The sequence below is a fragment of the Myodes glareolus genome, chromosome 27, assembly GCF_982192425.1.
Source record: "Myodes glareolus chromosome 27, mMyoGla1.1, whole genome shotgun sequence".
Lineage (NCBI taxonomy): Eukaryota > Metazoa > Chordata > Mammalia > Rodentia > Cricetidae > Myodes > Myodes glareolus.
In genome coordinates, this window is record NC_142052.1 from 28,721,764 (window position 1) to 28,738,385 (window position 16,622).

At 37.6% G+C, this 16,622-nt stretch overlaps 1 protein-coding gene across 2 annotated transcripts in view; it reads right to left on the reverse strand.

The window, feature by feature from the left end:
- Positions 1–376: 376 nt before the first annotated feature.
- LOC148117629 (uncharacterized) overlaps positions 377–16,622 on the reverse strand; it is a 46,461-nt gene continuing 30,215 nt past the window's right edge. For both annotated transcript variants that reach the window (XM_087902341.1, XM_087902340.1), the window contains exons 2-4: positions 3,641–3,767; positions 3,385–3,445; positions 377–2,628 (exon numbers count right to left, since the gene is read on the reverse strand). In XM_087902341.1, the coding sequence (XP_087758467.1) occupies positions 804–2,628; positions 3,385–3,445; positions 3,641–3,767 (2,013 nt within the window). In that variant the 3' untranslated portion in view covers positions 377–803. The remainder of the gene's footprint in view (positions 2,629–3,384; positions 3,446–3,640; positions 3,768–16,622) is intronic.

Genomic DNA, 16,622 nt, shown 5'->3' on the forward strand with positions numbered 1-16,622 from the left:
TCTCCCACCCATAGGCACAAAAAGTGGTTTTGCCCATTAGTTTGCTGGTTCAAACAAAATAAAAAGAGATATCAGAGTGCTTGAACAGATTTTTACACTATCCATTTTTTTTCTAGACAATAACTGCTGTTAGTTTACTGACTATATGTGTGTTGGCTTAAGATCTTTTAAAAATAAGTCATGATAAGCCCTCTGTTACTTCCACAGGCCCAAATGATTAGGCTAATATGCATAAACTTTATTAGACTGATTACACACAAAAGCCTTACTCCTATATGAAGTACAAAACATTAAAACACTAAATTCACTTATAGAGTTTCACTATAGTATGATTTTTCTCATGATTTTGCAGAATACATACACTAAATTCAAAGACTTTTTCTGAAAGATGGTTTATTTTATGGATTTGGAGATGATTGTGACAAAGGATTTACCACAGATTCCATTCACTGTTATCTCTCCAGTCTGTGTCTTGCACTGATATACATTCATAAAGATTCTCTACACTGTGTGTTCTTTTATTACCATGAACAGTACAGTGGTTTCCAAAGGCTTAACCACACTGACTACATTCATAGGGGTTCTCTCTCCTATGTGATCTTTTGCTTTTGAAGATGACTGTGTTATGAAAAGGCCGTACCAAAATGATTACAATCATAGTGTTTCTCTCTACAACGTGTTTTTAATGCAATTGAAGATGACAGCAACTTGGAACTGCCTTATCACACTGATTACATTCATGGTGTTTCTATCCAGTATGTGTTCTTCAAAGCAATTGAAGATTACTGTGCGGTGCAAAAGACTTACAACACTGATAACACTGATAGCATTTCCTTCTCTCCAGTATGTTTTCTTTTATGCAATTTAAGATTATTTTGATAGGCAAAGACCTTGCCACATTGGTTGCATTCATAGGGTTTCTCTCCAGTATGAGTTCTTTTATGGTTTTGAAGACTACTGTGTTGGGCAAAGGCCTTACCACACTGATTACACTCATAGGGTTTCTCTCCAGTATGTGTTCTTTTATGCAGTTGAAGATAACTGCTCCGGGCAAAGGTCTTACCACATTGACTACATTCATAGGGTTTCTCTCCAGTATGTGTTCTTTTATGCAATCGAAGACTACTGTGTTCGGAAAAGGCCTTACCACACTGATTACATTCATAGGGTTTCTGTCCAGTATGTGTTCTTCTATGCCTTCGAAGAGTATTGTTCAGGGAAAAGGCCTTACCACATTGATTACATTGATAGGGTTTCTCTCCAGTATGTGTTCTTTTATGATTTTGAAGATCACTGTGAAATACAAAGGCCTTACCACACTGATTGCATTCATAGGGTTTCTCTCCAGTATGTGTTCTTTTATGCTGTTGAAGACTACTGTGCCAGGCAAATGCCTTACCACATTGATTACATTTATAGATTGTCTCTCCAATATGTGTTTTTTTATGCTTTTGAAGATTAGTGTGCCAGGCAAATGCCTTACCACATTGATTACATTCATAGGGTTTCTCTTCGGTATGTGTACTTTTATGCAATTGAAGAGTACTGAGTTGGGCAAAGGCCTTACCACATTGATTACATTCATAGGGTTTTTCTCCAGTATGTGTTCTTTTATGGTTTTGAAGACTACTGTGCCAGGCAAATGCCTTACCACACTGATTACATTCATAGGGTTTTTCTCCAGTATGTGTTCTTTTATGGTTTTGAAGAGCACTGTGAAATACAAAGACCTTACCACACTGATTACAATCATGGAGTTTTGCTCCAGTATGTATTCTTTTATGCTTTTGAAGATTACTATGATCTGCAAAGGCCTTTCCACACTGATTGCATTCATAGGGTTTTTCTCCAGTATGTCTTCTTTTATGCAGTTGAAGACTATTGTATCGGGCAAAGGCCTTACCACACTGATTACATTCATAGGGTTTCTCTCCAGTATGTGTTCTTTTATGCAATTGAAGTTTACTGTGCTGGGCAAAGGCCTTACCACATTGATTACATTCATAGGGTTTTTCTCCAGTATGTGTTTTTTTCTGGTTTTGAAGAGCACTGTGAAATACAAAGACCTTACTACACTGATTACAATCATGGGGTTTCGCTTCAGTATGTATTCTTCTATGCTTTTGAAGATTACTATGATCTGCAAAGGCCTTTCCACACTGATTGCATTCATAGGGTTTTTCTCCAGTATGTGTTCTTTTATGCAGTTGAAGACTATTGTGTCGGGCAAAGGCCTTACCACACTGATTACATTCATAGGGTTTCTCTCCAGTATGTGTTCTTTTATGCAATTGAAGTTTATTGTGCTGGGCAAAGGCCTTACCACATTGATTACATTCATAGGGTTTCTCTCCAGAATGTATTCTTTTATGACTTTGATGAGTTTCATGAAGAACAAGGTCTTTATCATCTTGACTGTATTCATAGGGTTTCTTTCCAGTGTGCTTTCTTTTAAGCACTTGAATATTATTGAGATAAGCAAAGGCTTTTCCACACTGCTTACTTTTAGAGCATTTTTGTCCAATATGTATTTCTTCATTCTGTAGAAGGTGAGTGTCATAAGACAAGGCTTTAACACAGTGAGTATACACTGAAAGGTTCTTCTCACCATTTTGATTCCTTTCAATCCTGCAAGGATAATTGGCACAGTTAAAAGATTTACCACATTTAAGACACTGTTGAACCTTATATCTATATGAATTAATTTTATGACTTGATCCAATTCTAAAAGGAATTAGGCATTAAGATATCATAACTCTGTTTAAAATCATGTTTGCTTTTTAATTAATTGTCAGGTTGCACCTAGAAATATGAGTATAATGATAAATTCCTTTGTTTCATGGTATACCTTTTTGCATTTACAAAAACATTTCATATTATATTATTCACTTTTTGGAAGAAAACTGAATACACTGAGAGATATACCAAGTTTACTGCATTCATAAATTTTACTATACTGTGAATCATATATATTTTCTAAGTGAACTAGGACATTCATAAGTATTTGCACAAACCTAGAACTCATGTGGCATTTTCGTAATGTTTATATATTAATAATGATGGTAGAAACCCATCAGTATTGCATCCTTGAATCAAATTCAACAAGTATACTCTACATGGGAACTTCTGCTGATCTTCCTTTTGTCCTTAAGGACATGTATGTTAAATCTTTACATATCCCTTTGCTCATAAACTTATATACACATAGAAAAGGAAGAATAATTCACAGACATGAAATTGAGGTATATGGATTTCTGAGAATTTAATAACCATCTATGCACTTAAAGCTGTGCTTATTTGCATTGCTACTTTTATTTAAAAGTTCTAGGAAAAAGTGCAATCTCATCAGAGGCACATTGTTATCAACTTGCTCATGAAAATTACCTTGCATGTCTTCTAGAACATTGCCATAGTTCTTCAGTGTTATGGTCTTCCCAAATGTAACCTGAAATACAGGACCAGAATATCTGTCATATCATTTAACAATGTGCAACATTTAGCTTATTATCTTAAGTGCACCTAAGAACTATTGCTGCTTTATTCACCTCATTCTTCTTTCTAAATCAAATTGCAGAACAACATCCTTAACCAAGGAAAAGTTGTTTCTATATTTTGAAACATGAAGGAAATTCATTTTTACCTATAGAAATGAGGTTCCTGTAGGTCTCCAGCATTACATCTTTATAGAGATTCTTCTGGGAAGGATTCAGCAGATCCCACTCTTCCTGAGTGAAGTTGATATACACATCATCATAGGTCACTGCCTTCTAAAATATATCACACATGTAAAATGGAAAGCATGACAGTGATAAAGTTGGAAATGCATACTTCTTTCAGAGTATAGACATATGATTCTGGGGTTCCTTACTCTTATTCCATGACATAGACAGTCACTTTGGAAGGAAATTGAAAAGCAGAGTAAACTCTGTCATTTCTACCCTTTATATGGGATATCACCTCATAAAATCAATGTCTACTGACAGACAGGAAGAGACAACAAAAAAGATCAACAGTATACAGTATGCATGAGAAAATTGTATGAAGAGTCACAGACCACAAAATAAAAAGTAATATGGACACACTGGGTATATTGTGTCTTTAACCACAACACTCAGAAAACAAAGGTGGGTATATTTGTCTCGAAGTTGAATGTCAGTCAAGGCTATGCAATCAGGTCCAGGACAGGTGGAAGGACACATTAAGACACTGTCCCCATTGCAAAATCCGTGAAACAGACAAATGGAACAGAAAAAACTGAAAGACATTTATTGAAGTTCTTACAAATAATTTTGCATTCACTCTAGTTTTGTATTCATCTTCCAGCTATCTAAGTGCCATAATTTAAACTGTAATTCCAATAACATTTTGTCGAAAGCAACTTTGTGTATAAGGCAGTTAAAATGGACAGATGAAAACACTAGAAATATAAATGTTGGTCATAAATAATCAACACAGGGCTGGAGAGAGGGCAGAGTAATTCAGAGTTCTTGCTGGTCTTGAATGGAGGTGGGCACATTTTCCAGTTCTTACACAGGGATCACAACTTTCCATTGTTCCTTGATCAGGAATTCTGAGATCTTTAGATCACCTTGATGACCAGGTACCCATGTAATGAATTTCCATGCAGACATATAAAAGAGTCATATTGATTTTAAAAATATCAAATCAAGCATAACAGGCCAGACGAAGTTCATGTACTTGCAATTAACTGACTCAAAATGTTCAGGCAGTATTAATGTCATAAATACATGACACCTGGGAAACAGAGTGAAACCCTCTTTCAAATTTTAAAATTCAAGATACACATGAAGCAAGCTCAGCACAGCAACATATACTTGACATATAAAAAAAACTATATTCCAGGGCTATCACCCTATAATATAAAAATGAATAGAGCCAGAAATGATGCCTCCCCCTTTACCTTCAGGAATTTGGAGCCACATAGTAAGGGTGACTTAGACAAGCAAACAAAACAATTAAAATACCAGGTTTCCAAACTCCGTAAAAGCAACTGTTTCGGCTATATCTTATTTTTACTTATAGAATATAGGTAAGATATAGAAAATATAGACCAAGCCTATAATGATAGCAAAATCATTTCAGTATAAGTAAGAAATTGTCAAATTAATGACAAACACAAAACAGTAGATATAAATGTCAGGAAATAGTTAAGGGTATTGAGACTCACCACATACAGTGAGGAATTTCATCTAGACAGGCTTCTCCTACTAAAGATTCACAGGAAATTGAAAGAAAGTCACCAAGGAGAGAAACTTTTTCAAATACATGATGTTTTCTGGGAGGTTTTTCATTCAATAAGTACATTCTGACCCCAGTCATTATTGATTCATGGTCAACAATGGAAAAAATGCATTTAGTCATTTCAAGAATAGACATTTAATGATCCTCATCTGCAATGGTACCTACACTGTCCAAATGTGCAATGTCCCCTCTGGCACTCAGGACAATCTGTTGACAACAATATCTTATAAAACCTGATACACGTTACCTCTTCCTAACATCAATGGCACAAAATAACATTAACATTCCAAAAGAGAAAAATAAAGACACAGTAAGGGATGATTGGACCAAGGCAAGACTGAAGCAGAGCCAGACAACCGTCAAATCCTGTAGCTCTCTGGTCAGATGTATGGGCTTCAATTTCAAATGACTTAAATGGCCCTATCCCTGCAACTTCTCATGCATTTCTCTCTTTGGTAACTTACTCTCAATATAAGCAGCTAGGTCTCCATGGAAGTTGTGTCATAACTTAGAAATCTTAACATCTGTGGGCTCAAAATGTAACCCAGTGTTTTTTGAAATAATATTTTTAAATGTGGTATATTTATTTATGTTGTGGAGCATTTGTTTTAATGATGCAAAGAATTGTTCCATTGGTTTAGTTGTGTGATGCTGTGTTGCTTTGCCTATTTAAAATACCTAGTTGGTCTAAAAAAGAATTGAATGACCAATTGCAGGACAAGAAAGGACAGGCAGGCCTGTGAGAAAAAGAGAATAAATGGTAGGAAAAATCTGGGAGGATTAAAGAAGAGGTAGCATAAGGAGAGAACAACAGGAGCCTTTAATCCAGCTACACAGCAAGCCATGGAGTAAGAAATAAAGAGAGGAATAACGATAAAGGCCAGGGGGAAATGCAGAGAGAACAGTTAAATTAAAAACAACCTGCCTTGAAACAAGCCAAAGTCAAGTATTTATAAGAAAAAAAATAAGATTTCATGTGTGAAATTTAATTGTGAACTGGGTGGCTGGCCCTAAAGGAAGAAGGGAGTAAAAGAAACAACCAACAACACCACACCCAGCTTCAATCTTCTCAGCTTCATGCCATGAACTCTCACTGTCTCCTCATTGGGCTTCTGACTCTGCCAAACACAGATGCCTGAAACAATGGTAAACTGTCACCATAAACTAAAAATCTATGATCCTAAATTTTGATTCTTTCATGTTCCCAAGACCAACACATTACTGGTGATCCTGAGAAGTAGGGTTTTTGTTTAACTGCAAAAAGCACTAACGAGATTGGACCACAAGTGTAGAAGGTTTGGAATGAAGTAGCTTCCTGAGACTGAGTCACTTTGCTCAACCATCTTTAAATTGAAGGCTTATATGTATGGAGTCTTACTCTTAGGGCACCTTGATAAGCTTCCAGTCCAGAGCAATGGCTTTTCCTGTAATGTTGATAAACTCTTTGAAAAATCCTGCCTGTATTAACACATAAATGCCCTTTGAAACTACCTTTTCATTTTCATTTATTTCTGCCCTACTTGGTTTTTTTATTGTACAGCTAAGTAAGTCATCAGTGATAACCATTGAACAACTTCAATATTCCATTAAAGACATTAGCCCATTACATTTTAATTTGGCATCACTAAATTTCTAGAGCATAGGCAGAATAATAAAAAATTTGGAGATAAAATTTCACACAAATGTCTGGATAGTGGTGACACATGCCTTTAATCCCAGCCCTGGGGAGACAGAGGCAGGTAAAGCCCTTGAGGTTGAGGCCAGCCTGGTCCACAAGAGCTAGCGCCGCGACAGGTAGGACTGTTACACTGGAAAACCCTGTCCTGGAAAAAAAAAATCAGACAAAAGAACCAAGGATTGTTTTTTTTTATCAACTTTATTTTCAACTGAAATCTAATGATGTCAATACCCACTTTCTGCCATTACATTTTCATTTTCCTGGTCCTACAAGAACAGTTAATTATGTTCAAGTTTCTATTTTTTTGTCACATAAAAATCGGGATATCTGCCTCAGTTGGTGGACCAACCCCAAGTGGTACTGAGTCTTTTCCCTCCTTCTAATTTTCAACTGAACCTTGGGAGCTCAGTCTATTCCTCTGATGAGGGTCTCTGTTTCTATCTTCATCTGTTGCCAGATGAAGATTCTAAGGTGATATACGAGATAATCAGAGTGATAGTGAGGAAAGGAACTTTCAGGTACTCTCTCCCCTACTGTTGACGGCCCTAGCTGGAGACATCCCATGGACACCTGGGATTCCCTCTAGATTCAAGTCTCTTGCCAACCCTAAAATGGATGCCTTAATGTCGATATTGTCTTCCCTGCTCCTATATCCACTTCTAGTTCCCAATTTTTTTATTTATGCCATAATTACATACCTGAAGCACTTTTAGCAACTACTTCAGAATCACATTAAATACACATGAAGAAAATAACCTTTCATGCAGTAATAGTTGAAAGAGTATGGGAAAAATGAAGTGTAATATTGAGTGTTATACTGATGAAAAATTTATCAAACAGTATGAGTCATTAGCTCTATGGCAAGATTTAATCATTTGTTTTGATCAAGGTGAAGGTACTCGTGAGTAGAAATATATTTATCATTAAATTTTATCTTGCTGTCATTTATTCAAGTCTATTAAAATTTAAAATTAAGTAAATGGATGCTTACAAGGGATATACGAACATTAAAGCTTAAACCACAGCAAGGTAAAACCCAGACATTTTGTAGTGGATTGGCTGAATTAACAACCTGAATATTTTTCTGAGATAGATTTTACTCTCAAGTCCCTAGCTAGTAAATCATTTTATACTTAATAAAAACATTTTAAGATTATTTTAACAGGCTCACTTATTTAAAAGAGTGAAAAGTGCTTAGATAGTATTTCTACCCTTGAGATTTATGAAGTTAGAATCTGCAATAAGTGCTAATTAGTTCTCCATTTTCATTTCAGGTATTGGTTTCAGCATTCCAAAACAAATGGGTAGAGCTTTGTTAGGTTTAAGAAACAGTAAAAAGAACAGCAGTCTGAAACGTTTGGGGAGGGGAAGTTTTGTTGACCAGGGTCTCACAAGATACCTTAGCCTGATTTGAATCTATTGGTGATACTCCTGTATCAACTTGCTATGCACTAAAATCTAAAGTGTGAACCACCAAATTCAGCACGAATGATGTTTGTTTAATGTTTTCTTTTGAGACAGGTTCTTGCTATGTACACTAACTGGACCTGAAAGGCAAAATCCACCTGTGCCCATATTCAATGTGCTGGGATTATTGGTGGGGAACAATGTGCCCAGCAGAAATCTGTCTCATTTGTCAACCTCAAATTGGTTTTGAGGCCCTCAGTCTTGAGCTGGGGAGATTGCTGAGAGGCTAAAATCACTCACTACCTAAAAGATGATCTCAGTTATATTCCCCATATCCATGAGATTTGGAGGGGCAAGAAGTGAATGTGGCTGTTGTGTTGCTTCTCTGTTCTGTCAGCTTTATCCCAATATCTGACTCTGGGATTTTATTGATACTACTAATTCAGATCACCCTTCAATCAATCATCTTGACTATATCACTTCACTACTTATTTCTAAAGTAGACTACTTTAGTAAGTATTCATGCTTTTCTTGTCCATCTCTTTCTGTACTGGGACTATGCATGCTTTAAGTTGGTCATCGAACTCAATTTGTACACAATCCATCTTCATTTTTAAGTTGGAATTATGACCCAGAGAAGTAGGAGGGCCCCCATTTACCAGTCTATTTTTTTTTTCACTGACCAGTTAAGGCCCAGCCATGAAGCAGTTGCAGGACTTTTCAGCACTTGGAAGCAGAAGCAGGATTAGATGTGCAATGGAATTCTCAATGGCATTGTGTGTGGCCAGCCTAAGTTACCGGAGACATTGCTTAAACATAAACAAGTAAAAAACAGACTTGATAAAAAATGGAAAGAAATTCTTAATGACCTAAAAATAATGGGGAATAGGAAGAAATAAGAAATTAGAGCAATGATGTGGAGGACATTTCCTCCACACCTGAGGTCTGCATCACCTCCCTACCGGTATGGACCGCGATTCCATACCTTACACGAGCTGGGCAAAGTCCCAGGCAATAAAATATAAGACGCACACACATACAGAGAGTTTGAGTCATTCGCCAAGAGGAGAATGCCCCTTTATTCAGCCAAAAACCAGGGTTAAATACTTTGGCCCCAGACAAGGAGAACCCCTCCCAGCCAGAGGGGGATGGGGAAGCTGGCACCGAGTGAGCTTCTCAGCAGGCAGGTGGGTGAAGGGTGCAGAGCAGTGTCAGACAGGGTAGAGGGATCTTGGCACCTGGGCACTTCCGGGCAGGTTGAGAAATTACCATTTTAAAGCTTTACGCTATTTTACCAGGCTAGAGCAGAACAAACAGAACTAGCAGGAAGCTTTAGCTGGTTGCCAAAACAGTCCTTGATTTGCATCCCAGGGAGCAAGGGATGTAAGGGGCCCACACAATGATGCATTTAAAGATATTCTAAGTTAAAAATTGAAACTCATAGTTTGTTTTTTAAAAAGTAGCTGAAAAAACCATAAAGGTAGACTGACTTTGAAAAACACAAAACCATTCTCTTTCAAAGGGAATGGCATTAATAAGATATTATTCCATGCTGTCCTTAAATACAATGTTAGCTGCTTGGGGCTGTCACCTGACAAACACAGCCAGAGCTAATGGATATAACCATGACAAACAAGACTGAACATATCTGTATATTAGAGCTCCTTGTTGGAATTTCAATATTCATTGGCTCAATTAACCTTCCCACATTGTAAACCTAAATCTGGCCTGCCTTCATTACATGACATGGATCAGTACATGCTGGGAAATTACAAAATCACTTATCCATCTACAATCATATCTTATTTCATAATGGTGACTTCACTGCTGCCTGCCTACAGTGTTTCCCCTATAGGATACACAGCCTGTGTATTTACTGTCAGGTTCTGAAGGCCAAAACCATGCTCCACACAAATCCTTTTCTTGTTATTGAAATGAACAGTTGACTCCATTACTCAAATTTAAAATTTCACAACCAAGTGGTGACTGAGTTCTTCAATCTAAAAATTTAGTTGGTTTAATCACCAGGAGAGCAAGGTCAATTTCCTGGGCAGCAATGGAGTGGTATCAAGGTTACATGATCCAACAAAAGAATTTTTGTCTAAGAAACATTTTTCTACAAGACTGATGTTCTAGAATTAATATGCCTTCCCAGGCATGAATCATTCCACAAACTTAAACATTTAATTAACATAAATTGCTGTAACAACAGCAGGCATCTAGTAGTGGTTAATGCTAAAAAGAGGAGCCAGTCTGGAAAACATTTTGCACTCCACATATGCTGTCATCTTGAAGTTTCTTTTGAGTTCAGGACCATGGTTATACTGTGAACAACTTAAAGAGGGACAGAAGTCAAGCAGTGGTGGCACACACCTTTAATCTGAACTCTAGGGAGTCAGAGGCAGACAGACCTCTGTGAGTTCAAGGCCAGACTCATCTACAAGAGCTAGTTCCAGGTCAAGCTTCAAAACTATAGAGAAACCTAGTTTTGAAAAACAAAACAACCAAAAGGGGAGGAAGACAGGAGAAGGCATGTCTAACCAAGTAGGCAGATGGAGATTTACAAACCAAAACTATTGTTCTGATCAAGCAAGATCTAAAAGATAAATTTAAAAGATATATGCACATAATAGGAAATAGACCACAAATACAAAAGTATGGGAAAGTCCTGTCCACATTATAAAAGATTGTCTTAAATGAGCAGCTATTCTGAGCTCTTCTAACTTCAGAATAAGGCTTCTTTTGACACTGAAAATGGTGGTTCAAAGGAAGACCAGAGATACTTCTAAGAAGGACCAAAAATAGTTCATTTTAACTAGCCCTGACTACTCTCTGTTTCAAGGTTGTGAAATTTACTCTACAGGATTGTATTATTTAAGTTTCATTTTATATGTATGAATGTTTGCCCAAATTGTGTGTCTGTGTCAAGACCTGCCGAGGCAGAAGAGGGAATCAGATCACTTCAACCTGAGTTACAGGAGTTCTAGCAACATGACCCTGCTGTCTTCAAAAATAACCATTGCTCTTAATTTCTAAGCTATCTCTTAAGTCACATTTTTATTAAAATATATTTTGCACATTTAAATTAAAATGTATTACATCTCTTTACCCTCTTGTGTCCTCTCTTTATCCCTTTCCAAATATTTCTCTTCCAATTCCTTCATTGTTAAGTATGTTCTAATAAGTTTGGACAAATATGTGAATAGAATCTGCTGGGTCCATTTCTGTTCGTTGTGTGTTGTGGTTTCAGGACTGAACATGTTCATTTAAATACACAAATACAGAGATCATCCATGTCTGAAGCTAATTTACCCACTTGCAGTAAAATTTTACTTGTTTTTGAGCAACATGATTCTTATCTGCCTTTGACATAAAATATTATTAAAACTATGTCATGAATATTTATTAATATTTATGTATTTTTAATATTGTTACATATATGTACACATGAAGAAAACATATTTAAAACATAGAGACACCCACAAACCTTTTTCTTCAACATTTGCCTATCTGGTGCCCTAAGGCCAAAAGAATGCACCAGATCTTCAGAACCTACAAATACAGGGAGGACTGTCCAATCTGATGTGTATGCTAGGAATCAAAGATGGGTACCCAAGAGGACTAGTACTTGTGAGACAACTCTCTGGGTCCCACATATGTCAATACAATGCTGCAGGTGAAGGTGACTCACTCTTTCTTCTGTCTCTTATCACTTGAAAGATAAAGTCACCTCTGGGGGCTGGAGAGATGGCTCAGAGGTTAAGAGCACTGACTGCTCTTCCAGAGGTCCTGAGTTCAATTCCCAGCAACCACATGGTGGCTCACAGCCATCTATAATGAGATCTGGTGCCCTCTTCTGGCATGCAAGCATACATGGAAGGATATGTTGTATACATAATAAATAAATAATTAAAAAAAGTCACCTCTGGATGGTTGGCAAAGGATCCCTTGGACAGAATGTGAACGAAATTTGTATATTCATTCCTATTTTCATTGTTAAGACAGCTCTCTCTATGTGAGTAAAGATAAAAAGGATGGTTGAATTCAGTCTAAGTGCAGCCAAATTTTATTAGGAAAAGTTCCATAATTTGAAGTGGGCTTTCTTCGGGGACTTTTTTTGACATGATATGTCTACATAAACATGGATACCAGGAATTTATTATGGGAAACAAGCTGACCTCAAACCCTCAAACTCACGGAGATTGCCCCCACCCACACTCCTGTGTACAGTGATTACAGCCATACACCTCCAATTCCAGCTGAAATATGTATATTAAAAGATATATCATTGAATGAGAGAAAAAAAAAGAATAAAATGAACTTTAAAGGGTAGCATGATTGCTGCGATGAATGTCAATATTCAGTCTAAGAGTGAGTTAGTAATAAGCCTAAGCCAAGGCGCAAGCATTCATAAGCATTCTGGGTCAATTGTTTATGAAGCGGCTGCTGTGTATTTGAGAGTTTCTGTTGGGGGCAGAAACATCCACCTAAAAAAGGCACCCAATGAAATGATAGGATAAAAGTGTAGATTATTGAATCTTCTCTTTACCCCTATAATATGCTAAGCAATATGGCTATGGTTAAAGACTTGGCTTTGACAGTTGGATCCACCTGATTCCTTAGCTTTCGGTGAGTCTAGCCTCAGGGTTGAGGTACTGGCAGGAACCATGTTTAATGCCACAATTCTATGGAGTTTCAAGGTCCTTAGCACCACCAAGAAGCATGATGGTAACTGTACATAGACACCATTTAAGTGTTTGGTGTGGTGCTTCTTAAAAGGGCTGCAAGGTTTTTACAGCTAAAACTGACTCAGGAAGCTTCTCTTAAATGAGCAACACTTGCCTCTATCAGAGCCCAGCTAAGAAAATGCTGATACCAAGAAACCATGCTTAACTCTGTTCTTTTGTGTCTTGAATTAATTTCCAAGCTCTCTCTGGTTTAAATTGGATTTAGTTATTCATGTTGACAACATTTGTTAACATTTGTTTCACCTGGTTCTATAGTCATTAGTCCCCAAAACCAAACAAAGTTCTACATTGATTATAAACTGCTGTGTCTATTAGGTCATGCTTCCTATTAACTCTTACATCCTAAAATCACCCATAAGTCTTGTCTGTGTCAGTGACATGGCTTGGTACCTTTTATCAGCAAGGCAATCTCATTTATATCCTTTGCCTTTGGGTGATAACTGCAGGCTGAACCTTTCTTCTTTCCAGAATTCTCCTGCTCTGATCAGCCCTGCCTATACTTCCTGCTTGGTCATCCAGCATATACTTCCCGCATGGCCACTGGCCAATGAGCATTTTGTTAAAACAATACAATTGACAAGTCTTTAAAAAGTTCATGACCCTTGTCTAACAGCAAACTTCCTCTAATTTACAATCAGAAGTAATAGGTAAGGAACAGTTCAAAAGTACCCAAATTACATGATCAAATATTTGTACCTGATTTCAGTCTAGGAGAAAAAGTAGCAAGAGAAGTATAAATAATAGTCCCTGAAGGGACCAGGTAAATTGATCATAGTTCTTGATTCAAAGAGATCAGAATTTTGGTTTTTAAACTCTTCTTAGTATTTTTATCTATTATGCCAAAAAAAGGAAACACATTTGGGGCAACTGGGAATGTCCATATGTCCTTTTCCATAGAAGACATATAGTTTTGCCTGAAATTTCCTTTGGAAATGATATGGGAGCTGAGAGGAATTCACCATGGTGATAGAAGGGGACAGTGACAGCAAAGACATGAAATGAATGGGAAGTTTGTAAACTTTCTTCAAATCTAGTACCAATGCATCAACTCTCCCTAGATTTTGTGTTTCATACAGAAGTTTAAGAGAACACACTGATTCTAATTCATGCAAAATTACATCTAAAAACTCGGTCAGTTAAAACAATCCTCCTTTAATTCAGAATGAATTTCTTAGAATATCTAGTACAACACTGGTCCCATTTCGCCTGTGTGGTTATGCAAGTGTAAAAATAGTTTCTATTGTATGGAATCAAACAATAAATATTACCATATTTTCACACACAAAAAAGAATATAAAGAAATGCATGTTTGGCCAGGAAGTGGTGGTGCATGCTTTCAACTCCTGTACCTGTGTAGAAGAAACAGGGAGATCTCTGTGAGTTTGAGAACAACCTGCTGTATAGTTTGAGTGCCAGCAGAGCCTGACATACACAGAGAAACCTTCTCTTGAAAAACCCACTAAAGCCTTGTTGGCCAGAGAAGAGTGATGGACACCTTTCATCCCAGCACTCGGGAGGCAGAGAGTTTGAGGCCAACTTGGTCTACAAGAGCTACTTCCAGGCCAGGCTGTAAAACTACCTGAAACCCTGTCTTGAAAAACCAAAAAAAAAGTCCAACAAAAACAAAAAACAAAAAGATTTCAAAGATACAGAAAACCCCTGTCTTGAGAAAATGAAAAGCAAACAAACAAGCAACAAGTGAAGAAACTTAAAAACTGAAGCTTAAGAAATAGACTCATGATCCATTGGACCCTGAATTCTACGAGTCCCACTCTGCCCCAAATCTCCTATTGCACTCCTCCAAACCCCTGCCACAATCTCAATGGAACTCTGAAACACAGCCTGATACTACACAGTGGGGACCATGCAGCAGGACACCCCACTCTCTAGGCCCTCCATACCAGAGCAAAATCCCAGGACAACCGCCAGTGGCCTCAGCTTCCCTAGCCAGCTAGCATGTGAGTTTCCTGAAAGTAGGCTGCTCCAACACCTCCATCCCATCCATTGAACCTTGAAAGTTACAAGTCCCACTCTGCATCAAGCCCTCCTATCCATGCACCCCCAACTTAAGTGGAACTCTGAAGCACAGCCTGCTATTACACAGAAAATACCAAGAGGTGAGTGATGACCTGCCCAGCAGGACAACCTCTCTAGGAATTCCATACTGGGGCAAAACTCTGGGCCCCAACACTACCTGCTTCAGTTCATGTGACAGCCAACAGGAAAATTTCCTTCAGGTGTGCTGTTGAAACACCCTCACACCATCCATCAGAGCCTGAAAGCTACAGTCTCACTCCACCACCAAAACCCCCCATCCTACCTCCCAGCCACTTGGAACTTCAGAGGAACATTAAAACACAAATGTAGCTTCACAGGGTAGACCAAGACAGGGACCCTGAAGCACAAGCTGTGACTGCACAGACTGGACCAAGAGAGTGACCCAGAAATGCAGAACAAAAGAGCAGGCCAAGAGAGAGTGCAAAGACAGACCTCAGTGGCATTGGCTCTCTGAAACACAGAGTTGTCCAAGAACAGGTCGCAAAGACAAAAACAACCACTTCAAAAATTGGACCAAGAGGCAAAGACAGTGCTGGTACCAACTGAAGGATGAGATGGGTAGGTGCCAATGCAAGAATTCATCCAACAACATAGAAAGCAACATGGTAACACCAGAACCCAGTGGTCATACTACAGGAAGATGTAATCATACTAAATACTAACCCAGGAGAAGGAAAAAAAAATGATTTTCAATGTAACTTTGTGAGGATGATGGGGTTCCCAACGTAAGTATAGGAGGATGATGAAGGAAATAAAAATTCCCTTAAAGAAATCAAGGAAAAGACAAACAAAAAATTGGAAGGCATCAATAACTCTCTCAAAGAAAACAAGAAAAAACAATCAAACAGATGAAACAAATGACTCAAGACTTGACTGAATTAGAGGCAACAAAGGAAACAAATGAAGGGAATTCTGTATATGGAAAATCTGGGTAAACAAATGGGAACTACAGCAGGAAGTGTAACCAACAGAATACAAGAGGTAGAAGAGAGGATCTCAGGTGCTGAAGATACTATAGAGGAAATCAAATCATTTGTTAAAGAAAATAAATCCAACCAAAACCTTACACAAAACATCCTGGAAATCTGGGACACCATGAAAAAAAATTAAAACCTAAGAATAATAGGGATAGAAGAAAGAGAACAACACCAACTCAAAGGCACAGAAACTATACTCAACAAAAAAATAATAGAAAAAACCTTTCCCAACCCAAAGAAGAATATATCTATGAAGGTACAAGAAGTTTTGAGAACACCAAATAGACTGGACCAAAGAAAAGTTCCCCCAACATATACTGATCAAAATGTAAAACATAGAGAATGAAGAAAGAATATTAAGAGCTGCAAAGGATAATGCCCAAGTACAATAAAAAGGCAGACCTCGTAAAGACAAAACAAAACTCTGCCTTAACCCTAACTTTATGGAGTTTTATTTTTGGAAATTATAGTTAATCAAAAGGAAAACATCTG